Source organism: Diceros bicornis, chromosome 21, assembly GCF_020826845.1.
Source record: "Diceros bicornis minor isolate mBicDic1 chromosome 21, mDicBic1.mat.cur, whole genome shotgun sequence".
Taxonomy (NCBI): Eukaryota; Metazoa; Chordata; class Mammalia; order Perissodactyla; family Rhinocerotidae; genus Diceros; species Diceros bicornis.
This window is the reverse complement of record NC_080760.1, coordinates 17,382,362-17,405,631: the sequence shown is the minus strand read 5'-3', so window position 1 is coordinate 17,405,631 and position 23,270 is coordinate 17,382,362. Positions and strand designations below refer to the sequence as shown.

Below are 23,270 nucleotides of genomic sequence, written 5' to 3'. Positions count from 1 at the left end.
ACAATTATATCTTTAAGGGTAATGTAATTTTATTATCAGGATTGCATTTTTGCATGTGTGCTTTAAAGGTTTTTTAAAAACAAGTAAACCTAAAAGCAAAATCTTTATTTCTAAAGCAGCTGAAATATTCTCTTTTCTTAACCTATACATTTAATTCTGGATGAAAGAACAATTATTGAAGCTTTTGATCTTGGTTTGCATTTATGTGTTATTGTAACATTTTTTAGATATAATTCAGAGAAATGTTTTGAATTTGTACCATTGAATTTTACTTTTCTAGCATCCTTTTATCAAGAATGCAAAACCTGTATCAATTTTAAGAGACCTGATCACAGAAGCTATGGAGATCAAAGCTAAGAGACATGAAGAACAGCAGCGAGAATTGGAAGAGGAAGAAGAAAATTCGGTTCGTAATTACCCTCAAAAAGTTGATTTTTTTCTTCTGTTATTTTTGTATAGTTTTGGTTTTTTCTATATCAATAGCCCTTACTGTTTTATTGTACAAGTGAGGTATGTTTGTTCATTAAATCTCAAAATATATTTTGTTTGCATTAAATGTTTGCTATCCTTTACTGATGTCTTAATTAGTGATTACGTACGAATGTAAGGTTGATAGAGTAGGCTTGTTCAGTATCTAGTGTCTAGTTGACACTAATTCTGTGTTTGTTGAATAAATGTTGTCTTGAATTTGGTCAATTTTGTGTCATATCTTCTGGAACTTTCTTTTAACTGGTCATCAACTGTGCTGTGGATAAAGAGTACCACAGTAGAAGATGGGTTACTAGAGAAAGCAGGAGGGACATATAAGGACTTAACGTATTAAACCACTTTATTTCATTTACTTTATATTGCTACATCAGTGCGCTTTAATAACAAAATAAAATAATTGTATCTATGTATCACATTCTATAATGTCTAATGCTTTTGTTCTTCACTAATTATTTTTTCCTTGTTTCAAATTATAAATTTTTTTTCTGGTTAAAAATATAGAGATGAATACCTCGTGGTATTCATAAAATATGAAAACACAGATACTATCTTATTTTTTACTGATTGAAAATGTCTTTGATATCATCATCTATATTTTCCCTACAAGTTTTTTTTTTTATATCTTACAGTTTTTTTATACAAATAGTGTTATTCTGCTGATTCAAATTCAGTTTTAATTTCAGAGACTGGTTATCTACTTGGGATTTCTTTTGAAATTCTTTTACCCTTTTCACTAATTATTAAACCTTGTGTTATATGGTAGCCCAGGACAAGGACAAGTGTGCATTTTTGCCAAGCTGACTTATAATCATTTTCTTTAGATATTTGGCTAAATCGGTTATTCATTTGGCAGTGACTATGGACTGCCTGGTGAGACAGATGCTTTAAGTTTATATTCTGGATATAAAATTTTTTTGTGTGTGTGTGAGGAAGATCAGCCCTGAGCTAGCATCCATGCCAATCCTCCTCCTTTTGCTGAGGAAGACTGGCCCTGAGCTAACATTCGTGCCGATCTTCCTCCACTTTATGTGGGACGCCGCCACATCATGGCTTGACAAGCGGTGTGTCGGTCCATGCCCGGGATCCGAACCCCGGGCCGCCAGCAGCGGAGAGCACGCACTTAATCGCTATGCCACGGGGCCGGCCCCTAGATATAAAATGTTTTACCACTGAATTCACTGTTTAGAATTTTAAATAGCATCGCCATACCAGTGTTTTTTTCATAACTTTGTGATTGTGTATTAATTCTGCAAAGATAAATAAGTGATATGGGATGATGTAAAGGTGATGTAAAGGGTTTTATAGTTCCCACCCTGGGTTCCTGTGTGATGATAGATACAGTTAGTTTTTGATTTCTCTCCAATTAACATTTGTAAATGTTAATTTTTTGTGGGGGTTTTTTTTTGCAGTTTCAAAGCACTTTTACCATATATTGTTTCCTTTTATCTTTAAAAAAGTAAGATTGGTCATGTATATATTATTATTCCATTTTGCAGTTGAGTGAAATTAGGTTAGGAGAGAAGTGATTTACCAAAGTTCACAAAGCTGGTGAGGAACCAAGAATAAAACTAGATTTTTTACTTTTAAGCTCCTTTGCTCCTTCATTAATACTCTATGCTCACTTTTCAATCAAATATTTATTAGTGCTTCCAAAAATAAACAACATTGGCTTATCAGAGTTATACAATTTCTGATAAGGTTATATTCTCAAAAAAGTCTCGTCTTTGCCTCTGTGGTGATACCCATCTGCCTTTCTTTCACCTCATGCAAGCTTCTTATGAGTGCTGGGCTAGTGAACTGCCTTTAATTAGCTGTCAATGGACAAGTGATTATTTTTGCTTTGCTCTTATCTTCCTGTACTTAATTATAGGCTGATTTCCATTTTTGATGGATAGGGAACCATTGACTACCCAAGAACTTAGCACTTTTTACTAGTTTTTAAGACCTTGCTACAGTCACTTTGGTTGCTTTCTGCCACTTTGGTGATCTCTTTCTTCATTATTTTCTTCCTTCACTGACCTTCAGTTACATTAATCTTCTTGCAGATTTTTAATTTTTTTAACATGCGAAAGACCTTTCCTTGCTCAGAGCCTGTGCATGTGCTATTCCCTGTGCTTGAAACAGTCTTGTTCCTGGGAACTCATTGAATAACCAGGTTGTTCTTATCTTTTGGGCCTCAGCTTTAAATATCGTATACCCCAAAAGCTAGCAGCTTAAAACAACACTCATTTATTATTTCATGGTGTCTGTAGATAGGAACTGCAGGAATGGCTTAGTTGGATGATTCTGGCTCAGGGTCTCTCATGAAATTGCAGTCTAAGTGTTGGTCAGAGCTGTAGTCATCTGAAGACTTGAGAAGGACTGGAGTTCCAAGACAGCTCACTCATATGGCTGTTAGCAGGCTGCCTCAGTTCCTTGCCATGTGGGACTCTTCACAGGGCTACTTGAGGGTCTTCACACTGTGGCAACTGGCTTCTCTCAGAGTGAGTGGTCCAAGAGAGAGAACAAGGAGGAAATCTCAATGCCTTTTATTATATAGTCTCAGGAGTTGCACACTGTCACTTCTGCCACATTCTATTTGTTAAAAAAAGTTACTAGTTATGGAAAATGGTGGAGTAGGGAGCTCTAAGAATCACTGCCTCCATGGAAGCAACCACTAAGTTGGCAGTAACTGACAAATCAACTTTTTTAAAGTACTGGAATCGAGTAAAAAACTTATAGCAACCAGAATAGTGCTTAACGAAGAAAGAAGCTGCTAAATTTCGGTAAGAAAGTGTTATGGCATTTTTGCTTACATGCCTGCCATCCCCAATTTTCTAGTTCAGCAGCAGCCATTGGAACAGTGGTGGAGGTTGGGGGCAGGGGAGAGGAATAAGAACCTTGTTCTTAAAAAATCATGTTTTTGCATTTTGAGTTATATGGCCGTTCCCTGAGGGGTAGCACAGAGACTTGCCTTGGTTTTCGTCTCCTTGAGTGGAGCAGCTTCCGGGATGGTGTCTGTCAAAAAAATCTAATAAACAAGCTAATAAACAAGTTCAGTAAAGTTGCAAGGTACAAGATAAACACACAAAAATCAATTATGTTTTTATGCACCAGCAATGAACAATGCAAAAAGGAAATTAAGAAAACAATTCCTTTTACAATACCATCTAAAAGAATGAAATACCTAAGAATAAATTTAGCCAAGGAGGTAGAAGACTTGTATAGTGGAAAGTACAAAACATTGCTGAAAGAAATGAAAGAATACCTAAATCAATGGAAGGACATCCCGTGTTCATGAGTTGGAAGACTTATTATTGTTAAGATGGCAGTACTCCCCAAAGCGACTCACAGATTCATCAGTGTCTATCAAAATTCCAGTGGTCTTTTTTGCAAAATGGAAAAGCCGAGTTTCAAATTCATGTGGAACAAGGAGCCCCGAATAGCTAAAACAATGTTGGAGAAGAAGAGCAAAATTGGAGGATTCACTTCCCAATTTCAAAACTTAATACAAAACTGTAGTAACCAAATCATTGTGGTACTGGCATAAGGATTGACATATAGACCAGTGGAATAGAATTGAGGGTCCAGAAATAAACGTATATATCTGTGGCCAGTTGATTTTCAACACAGGTGTGGAGACCATTCAATGGAAAAAAGAACAGTCTCTTTAACGGATGATGGTAGGACAGCTGGATAGCCACATGTAAAAGAGTGAAGTTGGACCCCTGCCTCTCATCATATACAATGACCTTTTAATATAAGGTCTAATTGGATGAATCAGTGACCTAAATATAAGAGCTAAAATGTTAAAACTCTTAGAAGAAAACATAGGGGTTATCTTCATGACTTAGAATTTGGCAATAGATTCTTAGATATGACACCAAACCATGAGTAACAAAAGGAAAAATAGAAAAATTGAACTTCATCAAAATTAAAAACTATATCAAAGGATGTTATTAAGAAGTGAGAAGACAGCCTATAGAATGGGAAAACAAATCATATTATTAACAAATCATATCTCTGATAAAGGTTTAGTATCCAAAATATATAAAGAACTTTGACAACTCAACAACAAAAAAGACCAATGCCTAATTGAAAAGTGAGCAAAGGATTTGAATAGACATTTCTCCAAAGATATACAGATGGCCAACAAGCACATGAAATGATGCTCAACATCGTTAGTCATTCGGGAAATGCAAATCAAAACCACAGTGAGATACCACTTCACCCCCACTGGGTGTACTATGATAAAACAAACAAAAAAACCCAGAAAATAAGTTTTGGCGAGGATTTCTGCAACAAGCGTTGGAGAAATTAGAGCCCTCATACACTGCTGATGGGAATGTAAAATGCTACAGCTGCTGTGGAAAATAGTTCGGTAGTTCCTTAAAAAGTTAATCAAAGAATTACCGTATGATCCAGTGATTCCACTTCTAGGTATATATACCCAAAAGAATTGAAAACAGGTACTCAGACAAATACTTGAAGGCGTAGAAGTGATGGTTGCACAACATTGTGAATGTACTGAATGTCACCAATACACTTTAAAATAGTTGATTTTATGTTGTCTGAAGTTCACCTCAATTAAAAAATAAAAACAGGTCACTAAGTCTGCTCCACACTCAGAGGGGAATTGGGCTCTATCTTGTGAGGGTAGAGTTGTCAAAGAATTTATGGACGTGTTTTAAAACTAGGACAGACTGTCCTGTAGCTGCAAATTATTTACATTCCTTGCCCATGCAAAATACATTCACTACTTTTTCAGGACTGTCTCCTCTTCACACCAGGTTTTATCCCTTTACAACATTGGCTTGAAGTCCAGTATTTCATCTTCTAACTCATGTTCAGATAGAGATGAGACTCCTTGAGTCCAGTTAATGTCCATCTGAGGACCTATGAACTAAAGAAATAAGTTATCTCCCCCCACATACCCAATATACAATGGTGGGTCAGGCACAAGATTATCACTATAAACAATTCTATTCAGAAGGAGGGAAGAGAAGAGGCACAGTAGTTGTGAGTCCATGGCAATTTTGGAATCTAGCAAAGAAAGTGTTAAAAATTCCTTGATTAGCTCAGTTCTGTTCCTGCCCTGAGATAATTCTCCCTGACTTTTTGCTGTGCCCTCTGAGTTCTTGCTTATGCCCTCTGAGTCAGTCATCCTTTTTCCTGGAAGATACCTTATGTTTTGAGCTAAATCTTTTTCTCAGCCTGCTTCCTACCTGTAGAACTTTGGGGGTCCCAAGTCCTCTTCGTTTTGTGCTGTCTCTATCCTACTCAGACCGTGCTGGTGGTGTTTCTGCCAAAAAACTTTGTGGATCTCATATAAATCCTATTGACTTCATTAGAATAGGCTATATCAAGAAATTTTGTTGAGATAATTGCTTTTCTACCTTGGGCTCCTGCTGAGACACTTCAGGACAATGCCCTTAAGCTGCTTAAAGGCCCTGTTATTTGCCTTTGCTCTTTCTGAAGTCTAAAGAAGGGATTTTACAGTCACCTCTGCAGCTTGATTTTTAGACCAAGCTTTCCTGAATATCCCTTGGAATTGATGTTTGCTTGGAAGCATTTTCATAATTGTTTGTTGTCTGTAGAGGCTGGAGATTTACAAAATCATCAAGGCCTGGTTCCTTTTTTGTTTAATTGTCCTTTCTTAAGCTTTTCTCTCTTTTTTTTGCGTTTTGTTACAACCAGCAAGAAGAAACCAGGCAGCATCTTAAATTCTCTGCCTGGAAATCTCTTTAGCTAGGCTACCCAGTTCGTTAGGTAAATTTTTTACTTACCTGTTACCTTTCTGGTTACTGCAGACAACAGTGTTCTAAATTTTATGCCACTACATAAGAATATATCCTTTCTTCTAGCTTCCCAACATGTACCTTACCTTCCTGCAACCCCCTTAATGGCCATCAGGCTTCTAACAGTTTTTTCAGTGGCTCTTCAGGCTGTTAATAACATTCTCTTCCCAGTGCTCCTGGCTTCTGCCCACTACCCTGTTCCAAAGCCATTCTCTTGTTTTAAATATGTTACTTAGTCCTGTCCACATTCAAAGTGAGGGGAATTAGGTTCCACCTTTTGAGAGAAGGACTGTCAAAATGTTGTGGACAAATTTAAAAAATCACATCCAGTTTTTATGATTTCTTTTTTTTCAAATAAGCATTTATTCTCTGAAACCAAGCTAGTGTTTCTGGGTAAAACTGTTAAGTTCTTTTTCGTTGTTTTTAATTGAAATTATAAGGAAAAAAAGTCTTGGCAGAGTCACACTTTGAGCAATATTCACATGCATTGCTTTAGATTATGTTCTAAGGCAGTAGCTTCCATCTTGAGATCATTTTGTCAGTTGTTGTCCTGAATATAAAATAAATAAATACACACACACACACATACACGAACAGCAAGATTTACAGAATTCGGATCTGAAGTCCTCCTACAGTAAAAGTATATTACTACATTGCCACTCATTTTTAGCAAATTTTTAAATCAATATTCATGTTCTCTCAAGCATTTATACACGTTGAAGGCTCAAAATCTTACATAGAGAGTTTGTCTTTATAGTCTTCATTCCTTTGGGGTCGTCTTGCAAATTGGCTTAAAATGGGATTACATACAGTTTTAAAATAAAACAGCTAAATTCTCATAGAGCTACATGTCTCTTTAATTATATCATTAAAATGATACTCTATTTTTCATAAAAGTCAAATATTTTCACAAAATTTGCATTCATTTCTGACCAAGTCAACACAAAGTTTGATATAGGTTGTTTATATAAATTGCAGGTATATAGGAATTTTTCTTGTACTTGTTCAGATACTGCTAATTTATCTGTAGCATTTAAGATGTAAGCATGTGTTTGGTAATTTATTAATTATACAACAAACAGTATATATGGCCATATAGTTCTGAAACTATAATTAATTAATGATTTTTAAAAGACTAGTTTTCAGTCAGTTTGTGTGAGTTATTGAAATAATATACAGGCACTTGAATGAGTGTTTAAATATTTATACAATAAAAGAGTTAGTGCCTGCTGTTTTTAAATAAAATAACAAGGCAAACACTCCACACATTGTACATTGGATGATTATTTAAAACCACAATGGATGGTAATAATAAATTGAATTTATAAGATAAGGCACAGAATGCACTATTGACAAGCAGTCATTTTTAAAGTAGATTAAAAGATTGATAAGCAGTTTACAAGAGTTGTTTTGTCACTGGATCTCAGGCATTTCCCATGTGGATCACAATATTAACTTAAGTAAAATGCAAGGAGTTGAATGGATGTAGGAGAATTTTATATTAAGTGAAATGTTGAGCTAGAAGAAATACCTTGATGTTAGGCTTTCATGAGCCCTTTTCACTTTTATGCATGTATCAGGCCCTTTATTTTTACTTTCATCTAAAGAAAGGTGTCGTTTATTTCATATTAATTTAGTAATGACTCGAAAAAGGCTTTGTCTATTAATCAGCCTTAGACTATGTCTTAGAACTTATATCTTTGGAAAAGAAATGAGGACTTTCTGGTTCTTTTTTTTGTATTTTTGGCAGATTATTTATTTATTTATTTACATTATTTTATTGAGGTCACACTGGTTTATAACGTTGTGTAAATTTCAGGTGTACATCCTTATATTTCGGCTTCTGTGTAGACTGCATCGTGTTCACCACCAACAGTCTAGTTTCCATCTGTCACCATCCATGCCCCTTTGCCCCTTTTGCCCAGCCCCCACCTCCTTCCCCTCTGGTAACCACGAATCCGTTCTCCTTGTCTATGTGTGTGCATATGTTTGTTTATGTTCCACACTCTAAGCTTGTCAGGCTGTGGTCCTTAATGTCTGAGGGATGGCATGTCCCCTCTAAACGATTCACTGAAGCAGTAATTTTCAGCATGGGTGTGGGGAGAAACACCAGGGTGCTCTGAAAAATTCACTCCCCTACAGATGGTGTTACAGCCTCCAGGTGAGCATTTCTCAGAACCTTCCTCCTTCCCCCCTGCCCCTGTTTAATAAGGAAACTTCAAATCAGTCTACCTCTTGAGAACCTTTTGAACTAGGTAAAGAATAGAACAGCAACAGAATCAGCCCAAGTCAGTCCAGAAGCCTCCAGTGTACCTACTTGGTTAATAAGGGGGAGAATTTGTCTAAGAGCAGGAAAGACTTAAGACTTGAGTCTTGATTCTGTTCCCAGATAACTCCATGTCATTGGGCAAGTTACTTAACCTCTTTGCTTCAATTTCACCTGTGTAAAAAGGGGATAGGTATAGACCATACTTTATATAGTTGTTATGGGGATATAATTTTTAAAAAATATCTAAGCACTTTGAACAGAGTATTGCATGTCGTATGCTCAGTAAAGTTTAGCTTTCATTTTTATGAATGCTACTACTTGTACCACCACTACTGCTATTAATTATAACATTTTGGTCAGGTTTGTTTCTTTTTGTTTGTTTAGTTTTTGATTTCTTTAGTGGTAGTTGCTGCTGCTGCTGGTTTTTCTACTCTAAGGGCCACCAAAGTAATGTCACTGATCAGACTCCAACTATATATATTTACAGTTCTTTTTTAAATATTTTAAAACAAATTTTTAAATGCCCAAATGTATTTGGAAGAATTGGTAGAGATTTTTATAAATCTACTTTAAGCTTGTAAAAAATATATTTGAAGAAAACCAGTAATGAAAATTTCTTTTATTTATTTTTACTCTTTTACTTCTCAAAAAGTAAATTATCTCACATTTATATGTGAGATAAAATTATTCATCACAAATTGAAATTCTTTAAAAGAATTGATTACTTGTTATTTTTCATTTTCCCCATATAATTAAATCACAATTCTAAAAAAATCTCTACTCAGTGTTTACTTAGTTATGACTATGTAAATACTATTCACAGAGGAATATCATAATATATTATGATTACATGTTCTTTCTTTTTGTGATTTCTGCAACTAATAATTGTCTCAGTTTTTGTTACTTTTGTTTGTTGTTGTTGTTGATTATTGTATATACCTACCACTAATTTGTTCTCAAATGCTGTATTCCCACACTCTGCAGGAGCTGTAAACTCCTCTTTGTATGTTCAAACATAGATCATTTATTTGTGTCATCATTTTTTCTTGACTCATTCTTTCTCTAGCCCTCTATCCTCCTCTAATTTGAACTGATTTCTTTCTAGAGTCTTGAGCAGCTATCATCCTAAGACTTCCCTTCAACATCAACCTGAGAATTTCCTTTTCCTCTCTTCTGTAATGGATCCTCTGTTTCCTGAATCCTTTCTTGTTTACTTTCTTGTTTTGATGGACCATATCTCCCAGTAACTTCGAGGCATTAACAGCTTTTTCAGACCTTGTATATCTCACCATTTCTTTATTCTACCTTTACCCTTGATTGATTGAGTGTAAAAATTTGGGCATAAAATTCTAGATTGGAAATGATGTTTCCTTAAAATTTTGAAGGCCTTGCTTTATTGCCTAACTCAATAGTAATGGTAATGAGATGACAGGTGACAATGTGATCCCTAATCCTTTGAATGTTTTATGAAAGTTTTTTAGATCTTTGCTTCTGCTTGTTATTTAAAAGTTTCTTGATGATGTGCCTTAGTGTAGATCTTTTTCCATTTATTGTGGAGTGTCTTTTGGCCCTTTCAATTTAGAAATATCCTTAAGTTCTGTGTAATTTTATTTTTGCTATTTCTTGATAATTTTCTCTCTCTCTTTCTCTCTGGAACTCCTTTTATTTGGTTGTTGGACTTCTTAGATTTATCTTTCAATGATATTTTCTGTTCCTCTTTTTGTTCTTTCTTGGAGGTCTCCTCAAGTTTATCTTCTAACCCTTCTGTTTTTTTCCAATCAGATATTTAATTTCCAAGATCTCTTCTTCTTCCTCATTATTATTATATTACCACTGTCACTTTGAGTTTTCTTTTGCTCCCTGCCTTGTTTCTGTTTCCTTTGTCTTTGTTTTGATCACTGACTTTTCACTTTATGGGCTTTCTTCAAAGGTCTAGTGATTATATTTGAGAGAAGTACTATAATAGCCTACTGGAAACTCTTATGTGTAAGAGTAGACTTGTGAACCTTACTGTAAAAGATGTTAGTAGCCCCTGCTCTAGTGCCTAAATTTACTTGCTTCTTGTGACTTCTCTCCTTGAAACTCGAGTTTTGGGTTTCTTTGGTCTGCTGAGTTAGTTACTACTTATATATTTATTTGCTTTCTAGCTTCCAAATTGTTTTTTTCTAGCTTCCAGGTCTTTTGACAACATCTGTTTGCTGTTGTCCCCTCTCCCATGCTGTTTGTCTTCATGAGTTTATCCTTTTCTGTGCCTTTATTGTAATTTTCGAAGAGTTTTGGGGGAGAGTTAGGCATAAACCTATGTGTTCAGTCCTCCATTTTAATGGAAACTCCTGTCATTTGTCATTTCTTGAGTGTTCTGAAATTATAATTTTAAATATAGTGTTTTTAATATGATGATATCTAGTATATCTTTATAAATTTATAAAACACTTTATATGTTATAATAATTATAAACTCCTTGAATAGTCATAAATTAGCACAATTCAAAGAAAAATTATAGTCTGTTCCATTCTGGCTTATTTTGGACAATTTGTAAATCAAAGTGACCCAAGAAGGGAAGGGAAAACTTCTAGAAGATAATGTTACAAGAAATCAGGGCAATTTAAGGCAAGTCATACCAAATTAGTAGTTGATAAGAATAGAAGTAAATGGATATTTCTCTTTTTCTGAACCACTGTGTCTTTTATGAAATAATTTTCTTTAGATGGCAGAATAAAGGTACAGCCTTGGACCCTCAGCCCACACCATGTGAGAACAGTTGTAGAATAATGAGCCATTATCTGATTGATTCTGTGCTTGTCTTAACATCTATATCTGTGAAGTCAACGTTGTTGCTTTGTAACCTCTCCTTATTTTCATTCATAACTCATCTTGGTTACATTTGGCCCATGAAACTTGGTGGTTCGTTTTTTGGAATTTGCTCCACTTTGGGGGATTAACTTTGCCAACACCTGCTACTTATGGTGCTGTGGACTGGCTACCTTTTAGGATATAGCAGAAGGTTTTGGATAGATATTTTGATATCCTAGTTGTTTTCATTGAGATTTTTCCCCATTTTTTCCCCTTCTTTTTGATTATTTCAGAGATGAATGGTGTTTTCAGCATGGTGGGAGATCTTCATTGCCAAGTTTTACTTCTGTATTTATTTTTGTCCCTGATGACCTGTATTTTTTGACAGCCTTTATGGTAGCTATCTTTAGTCTCAACCCTGGATTTGTCCTTAGGCAGTGACTGGGCTAACAAGACACAGAGCCAGTTTGGCCCTGGACTGTTGAAAAATTTCATAAAGCTAAATTTTGAAATAATGTAGATCAAATTCTTTCTCCAATTTCAAAATTCTAGAGCTGTGAAATTCACCATATTGAGTTGCTGTATTATAAGAGGTATTTGTATTCGATATTCAGTGTTAATACTTGAACTCATTGTGGATCCTGCTTTTCCCATTCTGAGTAAGTTTAATTTTCAGAGAATTTATGGGTTACATCAATATCAACTTATAATTTTTCCAAATTTGATTTTCTTCTACATAGTTCAGCTTACGACTGATGGAGAAAAATTTGTGGCCTAAAATTAAATCGACATTTCTATCAACTCTCAATGTATCTTTTGAAAAGGAAACAGTTTATGATAATCATTTCAAGATACGTTGTTTTTAAAAATTTTAGTGCTGTACACCTGTGTGCTGGGTATCTATTATAAACAAACCTCTTTAAATATTTTTTATTCAAGAAAAGTATGACACATGATTGGAAATAATGCCTTGTGAATTTGATTTTTATACCTATTATAGAAAATGCTTGTCTGATGAGAATATATCTTGACAAACTGACATGTTTTGATAGGTGCTGAGGTAATTGTACAGGTTTTTAAAATTAAACATATTACAAACAGAGATTTCTGCAGCAGGTTAATCCCAATATCAAGGTTTTTGTGTTAGTTTGAGAGTTGCTAAACATGGCAAAGATCTTCTCTTTTTGGCATTTCTGAGCATGTGCTATAAATTTGGTCCTGAGATGGATCAACTGTATTAAAAAATAAGAAAGAATTTGTTTTGTGGAGATTAGTGGAAGATATTCTCAAATCTTTAGTGTGAGTTGATTAAATAACGTATTTGTTCGTATTTACTGTAAATATCTGAATTGCCAATAGAAAGTCCACTTTTTAAAGAGTATCTACTAACAGAGTTGCTCTTTCTATTTGATCCAACTTTAAAATACAACATTTCGTAATTTTAAAAAGAACATGCAGAGTAGGGTATAAAGCAAATCTACATGAATTGTTTCTGCCATGTAAGAGTTTTAAAAATCCAATAAAGGACGTCATTTTTAAAATAGGATGTGCTGGGCCGTCCCTGTGGCTTAGCGGTTAAGTGCGCGCGCTCCGCTGCTGGCGGCCCGGGTTCGGACCCCGGGCGCGCACTGACGCACCGCTTCTCCGGCCATGCTGGGGCCGCGTCCCACGTGCAGCACCTAGAAGGATGTGCAGCTGTATGACATACAACTAACTACTGGGGCTTTGGGGGAAAAATAAATAAATAAAATTAAAAATAAAATAAAATAGGATGTGCTTCACGACTTTTTTTTTTTTTTTTAAAGCATGGACGTATTGAAGTTTGCTAAATATTTTCTAAAAGTCTTATTCTGAAAAGAGATTCCAGCAAATTTTCTGGTTAAATAATAGAATGCAGGGTTCTGTTCTTGTCAATGCAAAAAATTATATACATGAATCACTTAACGTCTGTATACTTTAGTTACTGCTAATGGAAAAATGATACCTTGGGATTTGTGATATTTAAAATAATATGTAGAATATTCAGCAAATGGCTAGATCATTCACTCTCTCTCTTTGTACATTTGAAATACCTGGCTACCTTTGGAGAAAAAAAAGACAACAGCCAACAATGCTTGGTTTTTATTTTGAGAAATTGAGAAATATTGGATTTAATTGATATAAGCTGAGGCCCAGGCAGCAGAATTTTTAAAAAGCTCCCTAGCTAGTTCTAATGTGGATCTTACACCAGCATCTTCTACCAGTATGGTACATTTGTCACAATTAATGAACTAATATTGATAAGTATTTTAAACTAAAGCTCATGCTCTATCCAGATTTACTTAGTTTTCACCTAGTGTCATTTTTCTTTCTTTTTTTTTTTTTTTGTGAGGAAGATCAGCCCTGAGCTAACATCCATGCCAATCCTCCTCTTTTTTTTTTGGCTGAGGAAGGCTGGCCCTGGGCTAACATCTGTGCCCATCTTCCTCCACTTTATATGGGACGCCGCCACAGCATGGCCTAACAAGCAGTGCATCGGTGCGCGCCCAGGATCCGAACCTGGGCCGCCAGCAGCGGAGCGCACGCGCTTAAGCGCTACACCGTGAGGCTGGCCCCCCTAGTGTCATTTTTCTGTTTCAGGATCCATCTAGGACACCACATTACATTTAGTCATCATGTGTCCTCAGGCTCCTCTTGATGTCACAGTTTCTCAGATTGTCCTTGTTTTTGATGACCTTGAGAGTTTTGAGGAATGCTGGTTAGGTATTTTGTAGAATGTCCCTCGACTGGGATTTATTTGATGCTTTTTCTTATGATGACACAGGGGTTATTGGTTTTGGGGAGAAAGACCACAGAGGTAAAGACTAGTCTCATCATACCAAGAGTACTAAAGGAAAAACTTGTTTCCTCTGCTCTCAACACTTCTGACACCAAATGTGTAGATTTTCCACACCAAAAAAATTCTCCAATTCCCTGAGCAACTGGGTGTCCTACAATTTAATTCTTTTGACACTAACTGCCTGAGTTAGTGCAGACCCCACAGATCACCCCACATTTCAGACACCTGTTGCAAGTCCAGTCATTTATATCAGTATTGACTCATGGTTATTTAGTTTGTACTTTGGGTTATAATCGAGTACTACTTTATTCATTTTGTTGCTCAAATTGTTCCAGCTTTGGCCATTGGGAGCCTCTTTTAGTTGACACCTTTGTCCCTTTGACATACCCACGTCATCGTGGGGGTTTTTTTGAGTACTTCCTTATTCTCTGACACTATAAGATACACCAGGCTCATCTTGTACATTTCCTGCCACAGTCTTAGAATACTAGGAGCCTATTTCCTTTAATTGGAGAATGATATTCAAAACCAGGATCTGGACTCTGGGTATGCTTATTGCTACTGTGAGGTATTGTCACTTATAGACCCTCTCAGATGACAAAGCAAGTGTGTGTATACTAACTTGTATACACATACATATCTATAACTATATATATGTGTATGTGTGTGTGTATATATATATCTCAATCTGTATTTAAATTAAGGTAAACATGAGTTCATACTGACATCTCTGACTCTAATCTGTTACCGCATCGATCATTCTATCTGCCTCCCTCTGCTTATTTGTAACCCCCCACTGCAATGGTGAGAAACCTGGCTCCCACCACTCCAACACCCACTTACTAAATGTTTCAGTTCCCGTATACATGTATAGTAGTTTTAGAATTGTTAACCCATATCCCCATGGGAAACAACTTTATCAGCTAGAGCACAGTGCTTATGTACAGTTCTTTTTGTTTTTAGTCTTCAGATTCTACTCACTTCCAGGGTTATTTAGGTTAGTGCCTTTTCTCCCCACCTCCTTCAGTGAAGTTCTTTCATACATTTATAATACAGTTAAGTTTTGTGTGTGTGTGTGTCGTGTTCTGCATTCCATCATGAAATCTCCTGATCTCCTAAATGCTTTTTTAAAATTTGTATACATTAAAAGTTCACTCTTTATGGTGTAAAGTTCTGTGGGTTTTGACAAATGCATAGTGTCACGTATCCACCATTGCAGTATCCTGTAGAATAAATTCACCAATTTCACTAAAAAATTTCTGTGCTTCACCTATTCAACTCTCCCTCTACCCTGGAACCCTTTGCAATTGCTTTTGTTTACCATCTATAGTTTTGCCTTTTCCATAATGACATATAATTGGAATCATACAGTATGTAGCCTTTTCAGGCTGGTTTCTTTCGCTTAACAATATGCATTTAAGATTCATTCATGTCTTTTTGTGGTTTATTAGCTCATTTTTTCACTGAATAGTATTTTATTACATGGATGTACCACAGTTTGTGTATCCAGTCTACCTACTGAAGGACATCTTGGTTACTTCTAGTTCTTGGCAATTATGAATAAATCTGCTATATAAATTTGCATGCAGGCTTTTGTGTGGATGTAAGTTTTCAAATTAGATGGGTAAATACCTAGGACCATAATTGCTGGATTTTATGGTGTGTTTAGTTTTGTAAGAAACTGCCAAACTGTCTTCCAAAATTATAACATTTTGTATTCTCACCAACATTGAATGAGATTCTGTTGCTAAGCATTTTCACCAACAATTTGTATTGTCATTTTTGGGGGATTTTAGCCATTCTAAGTGTTTAGTGGTATCTCATTGTTGGTTTAATTTGCACTTCCTAACGACAGAGATGTTGGGCATCTTTTTATGTGCTTGTTTGCACATATATATATATAAATATATCTTCTTTGATGAGGTGTCTGGTCAGTATTTTTCCCCATTTTTTGTTTTGTGTTTTTTGTTTTCTTGTTGCTTTTTAAGAGTTCTTTGTATATTTCAGATACAAGTCCTTTATAAGATATGTTTTGCAAATATTTTCTCCCAGTCTGTGGCTTGTCTTTTCGTTCTTTTAGCAGTGTCTTTTGCAGAGCAGAAGTTTTTAGTTTAATATCACCTCTGAGGTTCTTTTCCATAGATCTTGCTTTTAGTGTTTTATCTATAAACTCACCACCAGACTCTAGATCACATAGATTTTCTCCTGTGTTTTCTTTCAGAAGTTTTCTGGTTTTGCATGCTACATTATAGTCTGATCTATTTAGAGTTACATTTTGTGAAAGCTCTAGGTCCTTTTTTTTTGCGTGTGAATGTCCAGTTGTTCAGCACACTTTGTTTAAAAGGTTATCCTTTCTCCACTGAGTTGCCTTTGTGCCTTTTCAAAGATCAGTTGACTGTATTTATATGGGTTTGTTTCTGGGCTCTCTATTCTTTTCCATTGATATATCACTGAATATATGTGTCTATTCTTTTGCCAGTACTACACTGTCTTGATTACTTTAGTTTTATAGAAGTCTTAAAATTTGGATACTGTGAGTCTTCCAACTTTATTCTTCTTACTCAGTATTGTGTTGGCTGTTCTGGGCCTTCTGCCTTTCTGTAATGTTTAGAATAATTTTGTAAACTTTTACAAATTAGCTTGCTAGAATTTTTGTTGGGATTGAATTGAATCTATACATTGTTAAGAAGAAATAACATCTTAAAAATATTTTCTTCTAATCCATGAACATGGAATGTCACTCTGTTGAGATTTTTGATTTCTTTCATCAGGGCACACAGAGTCTATACATATTTTGTTAGACCTAAGTGTTTTTTTTTTTTTTGGTGCTATTTAAAAATTTTTTTTAATTGCGAATTCCAGGTGTTTGTTGCTAGTATGTAGAAAGCAAATTATTTTTATATTGCCATTGTATCCAGTGACCTTGCTATACTCACTTATTAATTCCAGGAGTTTTTGTAGAGTCTTTGAAATTTTCTGTATAGACAATCATGTCATCTGTGAAGAAAGATAGTTTTATTTCTTCTTTTCCAATCTTTGTAACTTTTATTTTTTTCTTATTTTATTGCACTAACTAGACTTCAACTTTCTTTTAACTTTAATGTTTCTGTATCTTCACTAGGTGTCTCTTTCTCCCTGTTTCAGAGCATGTATCTTTTTTCCATTCATAAAAATTTGTATAGAAGAAAAATAAGACATGATATTTACCTACAAGAAGATTGCAGTCTAGTGGGTGAGGCAGCAAGTAAGCTGATGACTGAACATAGCGCAGTGATGGAGATATGCAGAAAGAACAGGAGTTGTTGTTTTATGGCCCCTTGATTTTCTAACTTTCTGCTTTCCTTAAAAGGCCCCTTCTCTGCTTGCCTTTTCAGTCGGTCATTCCCTTTCTTCTACGACCTTTCTCCACTGCCTAAAAATGTAGTTATATTTTGACCATTAAAAAAATAAGGAAAAAATCAACAACAAATTATTCACAACCAAACTTCTTGATAGAATAGTCAGAGCCTTTGTTTCTTCACTTCACCATATTCTCTCTCCACCTCTTACTATACTGTGACTGAAATATTCTCCAGCAGTACTCTGTCCAAGGTGACTTTCTGGGTAAGATGAGGTCATTTAGCACTTGTTTAATTTGAAGTGTCCATGGATCATCCAAGTCATTTTGTGTAGCAGGCAGTTGGATATGCAGGTTTGAACCCCAAGAGAGAACTCAGGCAATTGGGGAATCAACAGGCTTTCTGCAGTTGGTAGTTAAACCATAAGCAAAGATGGGATTGCTTACAAAGTGTTTAAAGAGAATCATAGGTTGCTGCTTCTGCCTGGTCTACTTCTTACTTCACTCTCATTTGCCTAATTAACTCTTTTTCCTTCAGGAGTCATCTTAGCCATTGATTCCTCTGGAAAGGGGGAATCTTTCATGATGCTCTTCCAACCTTCAGCTAAGCAAGTGTTCCTATATGCTTCCATGGGATCCTGTGTTTACCTCTATGAGAATATTTATCTCACCGTGTTTGTCTACTTCTAACTCTCTCCACTAAACTGTACATTTCTTAATGACAAAAGACTATATCTTAGCACACTGCCTGGTGCAGAATATTTATTATATAAATATTTATCGAATCAACAAATATATCTATATAGCTGCTTTGTAATAGATTTTACCTGACTTTAACCACTTATTATTTAGCATAGTGCCACAAGATTATCATCAACATAGAATGCATTTGCATTTAAAAATTACTAAGGTACATACTGTTACATGAAGTATTTCTTCAGCAGTGCTCAAGTCAAATGTGATAAATATTTGGTTTGGAGGGGAGGATTGTTTGTTTTTTGCTGCCCTGACACTCCTCTGCCCCAGGATTTCATTTGTATCAGTAGTTTCAGTAATGTAAACTGCTTGTTAAAATTAATATTGTTATTTTACTGTGCTTCAAGCAGTCTTCTTCTGAATTGTATATTTTGGAAGCTGATTTCTTAAAATCATTTATAATATTATCATTTCTAAGTTCATACATTGATATTTCTGTTAAGTATATATTAAAGTTTCTATTTGCTATTAAACACTATCATAATGGAACAGAAAAGGAGTAAAGAAAGGATGAGGAAAAGAAAAAATTCTTTTCAAAGACAAATTAGCCCTTAGTTATAGTTGTTCTATGAACGTAAGATATACAATCATAAATCTTTTTATATAAAAACCATTTAGAATGAGATGATAAAGTAATATGAATGTTTGATATTTTCTGTTGTAGTTTCTGTCGATTTTGTGGAATCAACAACTGTTTATTGAGCTCCTGCTATTATATGCAAGCCATTGGGGAGATTACTGAATGTAGATTACCGATACATTAAGAAACATAAATATTGCTTATTTAAAAATATAACTTACAACATGGCAGTCGTTATGGTATTTTAAAATATATCATTTAAAAAAAATCAGTGATCACTAGTCTGTTTCTGAAAGGTATTGATAGTATGTTAGTAAATGTAATAACCAATTTTATGAACCTGTTTTATCTATGTAATCTCCAATTAATGGAATTTGTTCTAGTCTTTTGTCTTTGGTGCCCTCTTGTGGATTTTTTATAAACTGCTTGTAACAACAACAGTTTTTAAAGATGATATTTTTATTTCAAAATATTTGGTTTTATAATCTTTATATTTTGTTAATCCTTTGACATACTTTAGGCTGTGAGAAAAAAAAGAAAAGTCATAGTTAAGGTTGCTTTTACTTTTTAATTTAATGTACTTATATCAGAATTGTGCACAGGGGATGTAAGACAATCTTTTGTTTGGAAACTTAATAGAATGCCAAGAACTTGTGCAGTCATGCATCATGGAGCCTCTGAAGTCCTGCCCACACGCCTTCTCACCATTTAGCCTTGTTGTACTGATGAACAAGTCTTTATGACTTTTGGAGATCCTGAAAGCTTTGATGTAACTTTAAAACATGCCTGTGAACATGCAAAAAGTTAGGATTCATGAAGGCAGAAATTTCTGTTTGTTAGAGACAGGTACATCAAAGACAGCAGCTGTGTAAGCTCTTATGCTACTTTTGCAGTGAAATAGAAGGACCACCTACTTATAGCAATGGGAAGAAAGTTCATTCTTCATACAGATTTTCAGATACTGTAAATCTTAGTAATTTTTAATTGGTGAATATCGGTTTATTACTTTTTTCAGCCTGTCAGACATTGAAGTGGTGCCTAAGGGCAGCTATTTGAAGAATATTTTAGATGTTTTCTCAGTAGTTCTTAGCTCACTTGGGTTGAATATGGTACTAATGAGACCAGGGTTAACAAGTCGATCTTGTTGTGGGCCATTTCACTTGTAACACAGAAGCAGTAGACACTACAGGGTTTATTGATAACAGGGGCAATGGGGTAAGTGCTATCCTGTACCGTATTTGGAAGTGCAGTTTGAAGATAATGCTCTGTTGGGTCACATCAGTAGTTTCACTTTGCTGTAGAAGAGAGTATCCTTAATTTAGTGGTATCTAGAGCTCTTCCATGATGTGAGACATAACAAGAAAATGTACAATCGTACCCCTTGATTTTTGCCCTTTCTAACTCAAGTAATGATTAAAATTTATTTATTGACACAGGTTAGTGTGTTAGCATAATCACCAACCCCTGATTTAGTTATGCATAGGGAGAGAAGTAAAAGATTCCTGCCACAGTTTTCCCCAATTTTATGCTCATTTCCTTGAAGTTGCACTGCACATGCCTTTTTGATTTATTATTTGACTCTTTCACCACAAATTAATAATTAGGTTTCAATGCCTTCCGCATGTGCTGAAGTGGCAAATTCCATTAAGTCATTTTTTGGTTACAAATAACCGACATTAACTATTTTGTGTTCTGTCTTCATCTATCCAGATTGGAATCTTTTACAATTTTCTTTTTAGAGTCAGTTAGAATATTGGAGTTATTTTTGATCCATTATATTGGACTGTCCAGAATGTTTCTAGAATATGTTGAGTCTTCTTTCATGATTTCTTTCAGATTCAACTTGTCATTTCTCTTTCTATAGGACCTTTTGTAGTAAGGCTATAAATTACCTCAAATCTGGATTTCACTAATAACCTTCTGATTCCAGTCTCTCTCTCTCTCCAGTCTTTTGCTTCTCTAGTTCATCCTTTAGTTTCCAAGGTTCCTATCACTCCTCTGCCAAGCAACTTATGCTGGCTCCCAGTGTTCAAAGCACTCTGTAGGCCGTAGGTCATCTCTTAATGCAGTCAAGCTCATTTAATGCTTTCCATTCTAGCCAGAATATTTCTACCTTTGTGCTTGTTTTTTCCAATCTAGAATGCCACTCTCAACTTTTTCTTAATTTTTATTCTAGAAATTTTTATCTTAGAAAGATATAGCTTTCTAAGGGGACTAACTTAATTCTAAGGAGCAAGGGAGTCTTAATTCTGTTGTTTGTTTTTTCTACCCATTCTCTGTAGCTTGTTTATTCATTGTTTATCTTTTGGATTGTGAGCTCAAGGTTAGCTGGATTTTATCTCTGAGAATGATGTGAGTTCTGGGTTGAAGGTTGAGTATGAGTCCCTTTGGGTGGATTTTTATTTGTTTTCATCAGGTACCCAAGATGCTTCCATACTGAGACTGCATTAGGTTAATTTCTCAGCATGTAGTTCCCCATACCACATGAGTAATGTGGGAAAGTCCAAGCTCATATCTGTACATTCTAAGGGGAAGCACCCTGCTACCTACTACCCATCTTTACCTGTAGCCCAGGTGAGACAGACAAGTTTGCATGTCACCTCCTTTACCTGTAGTACAAGTTTTATTATCTACTGTTTCACTGAGGATGTAGACCTTCAAGATTCCCAACTTTATGCAGGGGTTTCACTTCTACTTTGGAGAAAACCCAAAGACTTTTCTTTTGTCCCCCTTTATACGCTAAAATGGATACCCCACCACCACCCCACCCCCATCATCACATGCCCCTAAGGCAGCCCTACAGTTAGATTTAGCTTGTTCTCACTCTGGTTCCCAGCTCTATTAGGGGCCCTTGGGGATTTCCCTTACTATCTTAGAAGCTCAGTTATGCATTTATAGTATGTTTGTTATGTTTATTGTTTGCTGCTTCGGTGCCATCCCTGATTAGCACCTCTAAGAGATTTTAAAGATGTGTAGACCACTATAATATTGCAACTTTTTGTATAATTGGTTCACTTATATATCTTACACATTCATTTTTTTCCTAAAACTAATTTTTTTCATGCTGTGGCAGAATGCATACTCAATAGAATTATCTAATTGAATCAAAGCCATTAAAATCATTGCTCTATACTGATGATATGCTGTTATATAATTGTATTAGCAATAAGTATTTAATATCATTTCAAGAAGAGAAATAAAATAATTAGAATATTTCCAATTAGAAAGATACCTATTTAACTAAGGAATAGTTTATCTTATTAATGTTACAAATGACAAATGCTTTCTAAAATGTTTATGTAAATATCCTTAAAATCAGTCAAATAGTAGAAAAATCCTTTAAGGTAGTAAATATTGCAAATGTAAAGATACTTAATGTAAAGTCTGTGATTATTTCTCAGAGTGTTAGAGCATAAATCTATCTTAGCAATGGAGTAGGATTTCCTAATAATGTTTTCAAATATTTGTATTCCATGTGGAATTTATGATTCATAACCTGGATTATCATCAGTACTCTGTTTTGCATTCCTGGCACATGATGACCACTGATTTAAAATGCTATTGTATTCCTTACTGGAATTGGCTGCTTTCTACAGTGGGGAAGCATCTGTTCTGCAGACCTTTTTCTATAAAGTAACATGTTTTTCTTCTGCTTTTCTTTGGTGAGGAATAACAGAGTATATATAAATGAAGTATAACTTTGGAAAAACATTATAAATAACTATTTTATCATAAAAATGTAAAAAGTATCAAAAACAATAATCTAAAATATCAAGAATAATTTCAGAGTTAATGATTTTTAAAAAGTAAAAAGTGTTGCTGAAAAGTTTTCAACCCCATCACCAAATTGTTAGTGTTTGAGTTTTCTAATTTCATGTAAACTAGTTCTTATTCCATTTGTACCTTATTAATTACTGTTTGGGTGCCACCCTATCGTTAGTGAATTGAGTGCTCACTGTTTTTTTCATTACTATTTTTTTTACTGTCAATTTGTAAATTACATTAGCATCCTTTAGCAAAGTGGCTATATAAGTAAAAATAATATGCAATAAAAACAGTATCTTCCATACTTGATTTAATTTTTTTTAGTTTTAGATTGTGTAAGACAATTGTGTGAATCCAGAGGTGCAAGCTTCATTATCCCTTTGCAGATGCAACTCTAATATAGAATATAGGAAGCCTAAAGTATTATTTCACACCAACCAGATGTTATGTTTCTTGTTAAGTTTAATGGTCACAGCACTAAATCTTACAAGGATAAGAGACAAATGACTCACACGTGTAAAAATAGATTTAGTGTTTTGGGAATAAACTGGTTGCAACCATGATAAAATAAGATATTAAACTAGCAGATTTCAAAAAAGAACTGATAGAAAATCAACTTTTTTCCTCCCTCCTCAGTAGGGTCTACTGGAAAGAGTAAATTCCAACTTTTTTTTATTAGCTTTTTA

The 23,270-nt window shown here is 34.9% G+C and overlaps 1 protein-coding gene across 3 annotated transcripts in view; it reads left to right on the top strand.

The window, feature by feature from the left end:
* STK3 (serine/threonine kinase 3) overlaps positions 1 to 23,270 on the top strand; it is a 295,939-nt gene that overhangs the window by 171,896 nt on the left and 100,773 nt on the right. For all 3 annotated transcript variants that reach the window (XM_058564700.1, XM_058564697.1, XM_058564699.1), the window contains one exon: positions 281 to 406. In XM_058564700.1, coding sequence (XP_058420683.1) covers positions 281 to 406 — 126 coding nt within the window. The remainder of the gene's footprint in view (positions 1 to 280; positions 407 to 23,270) is intronic.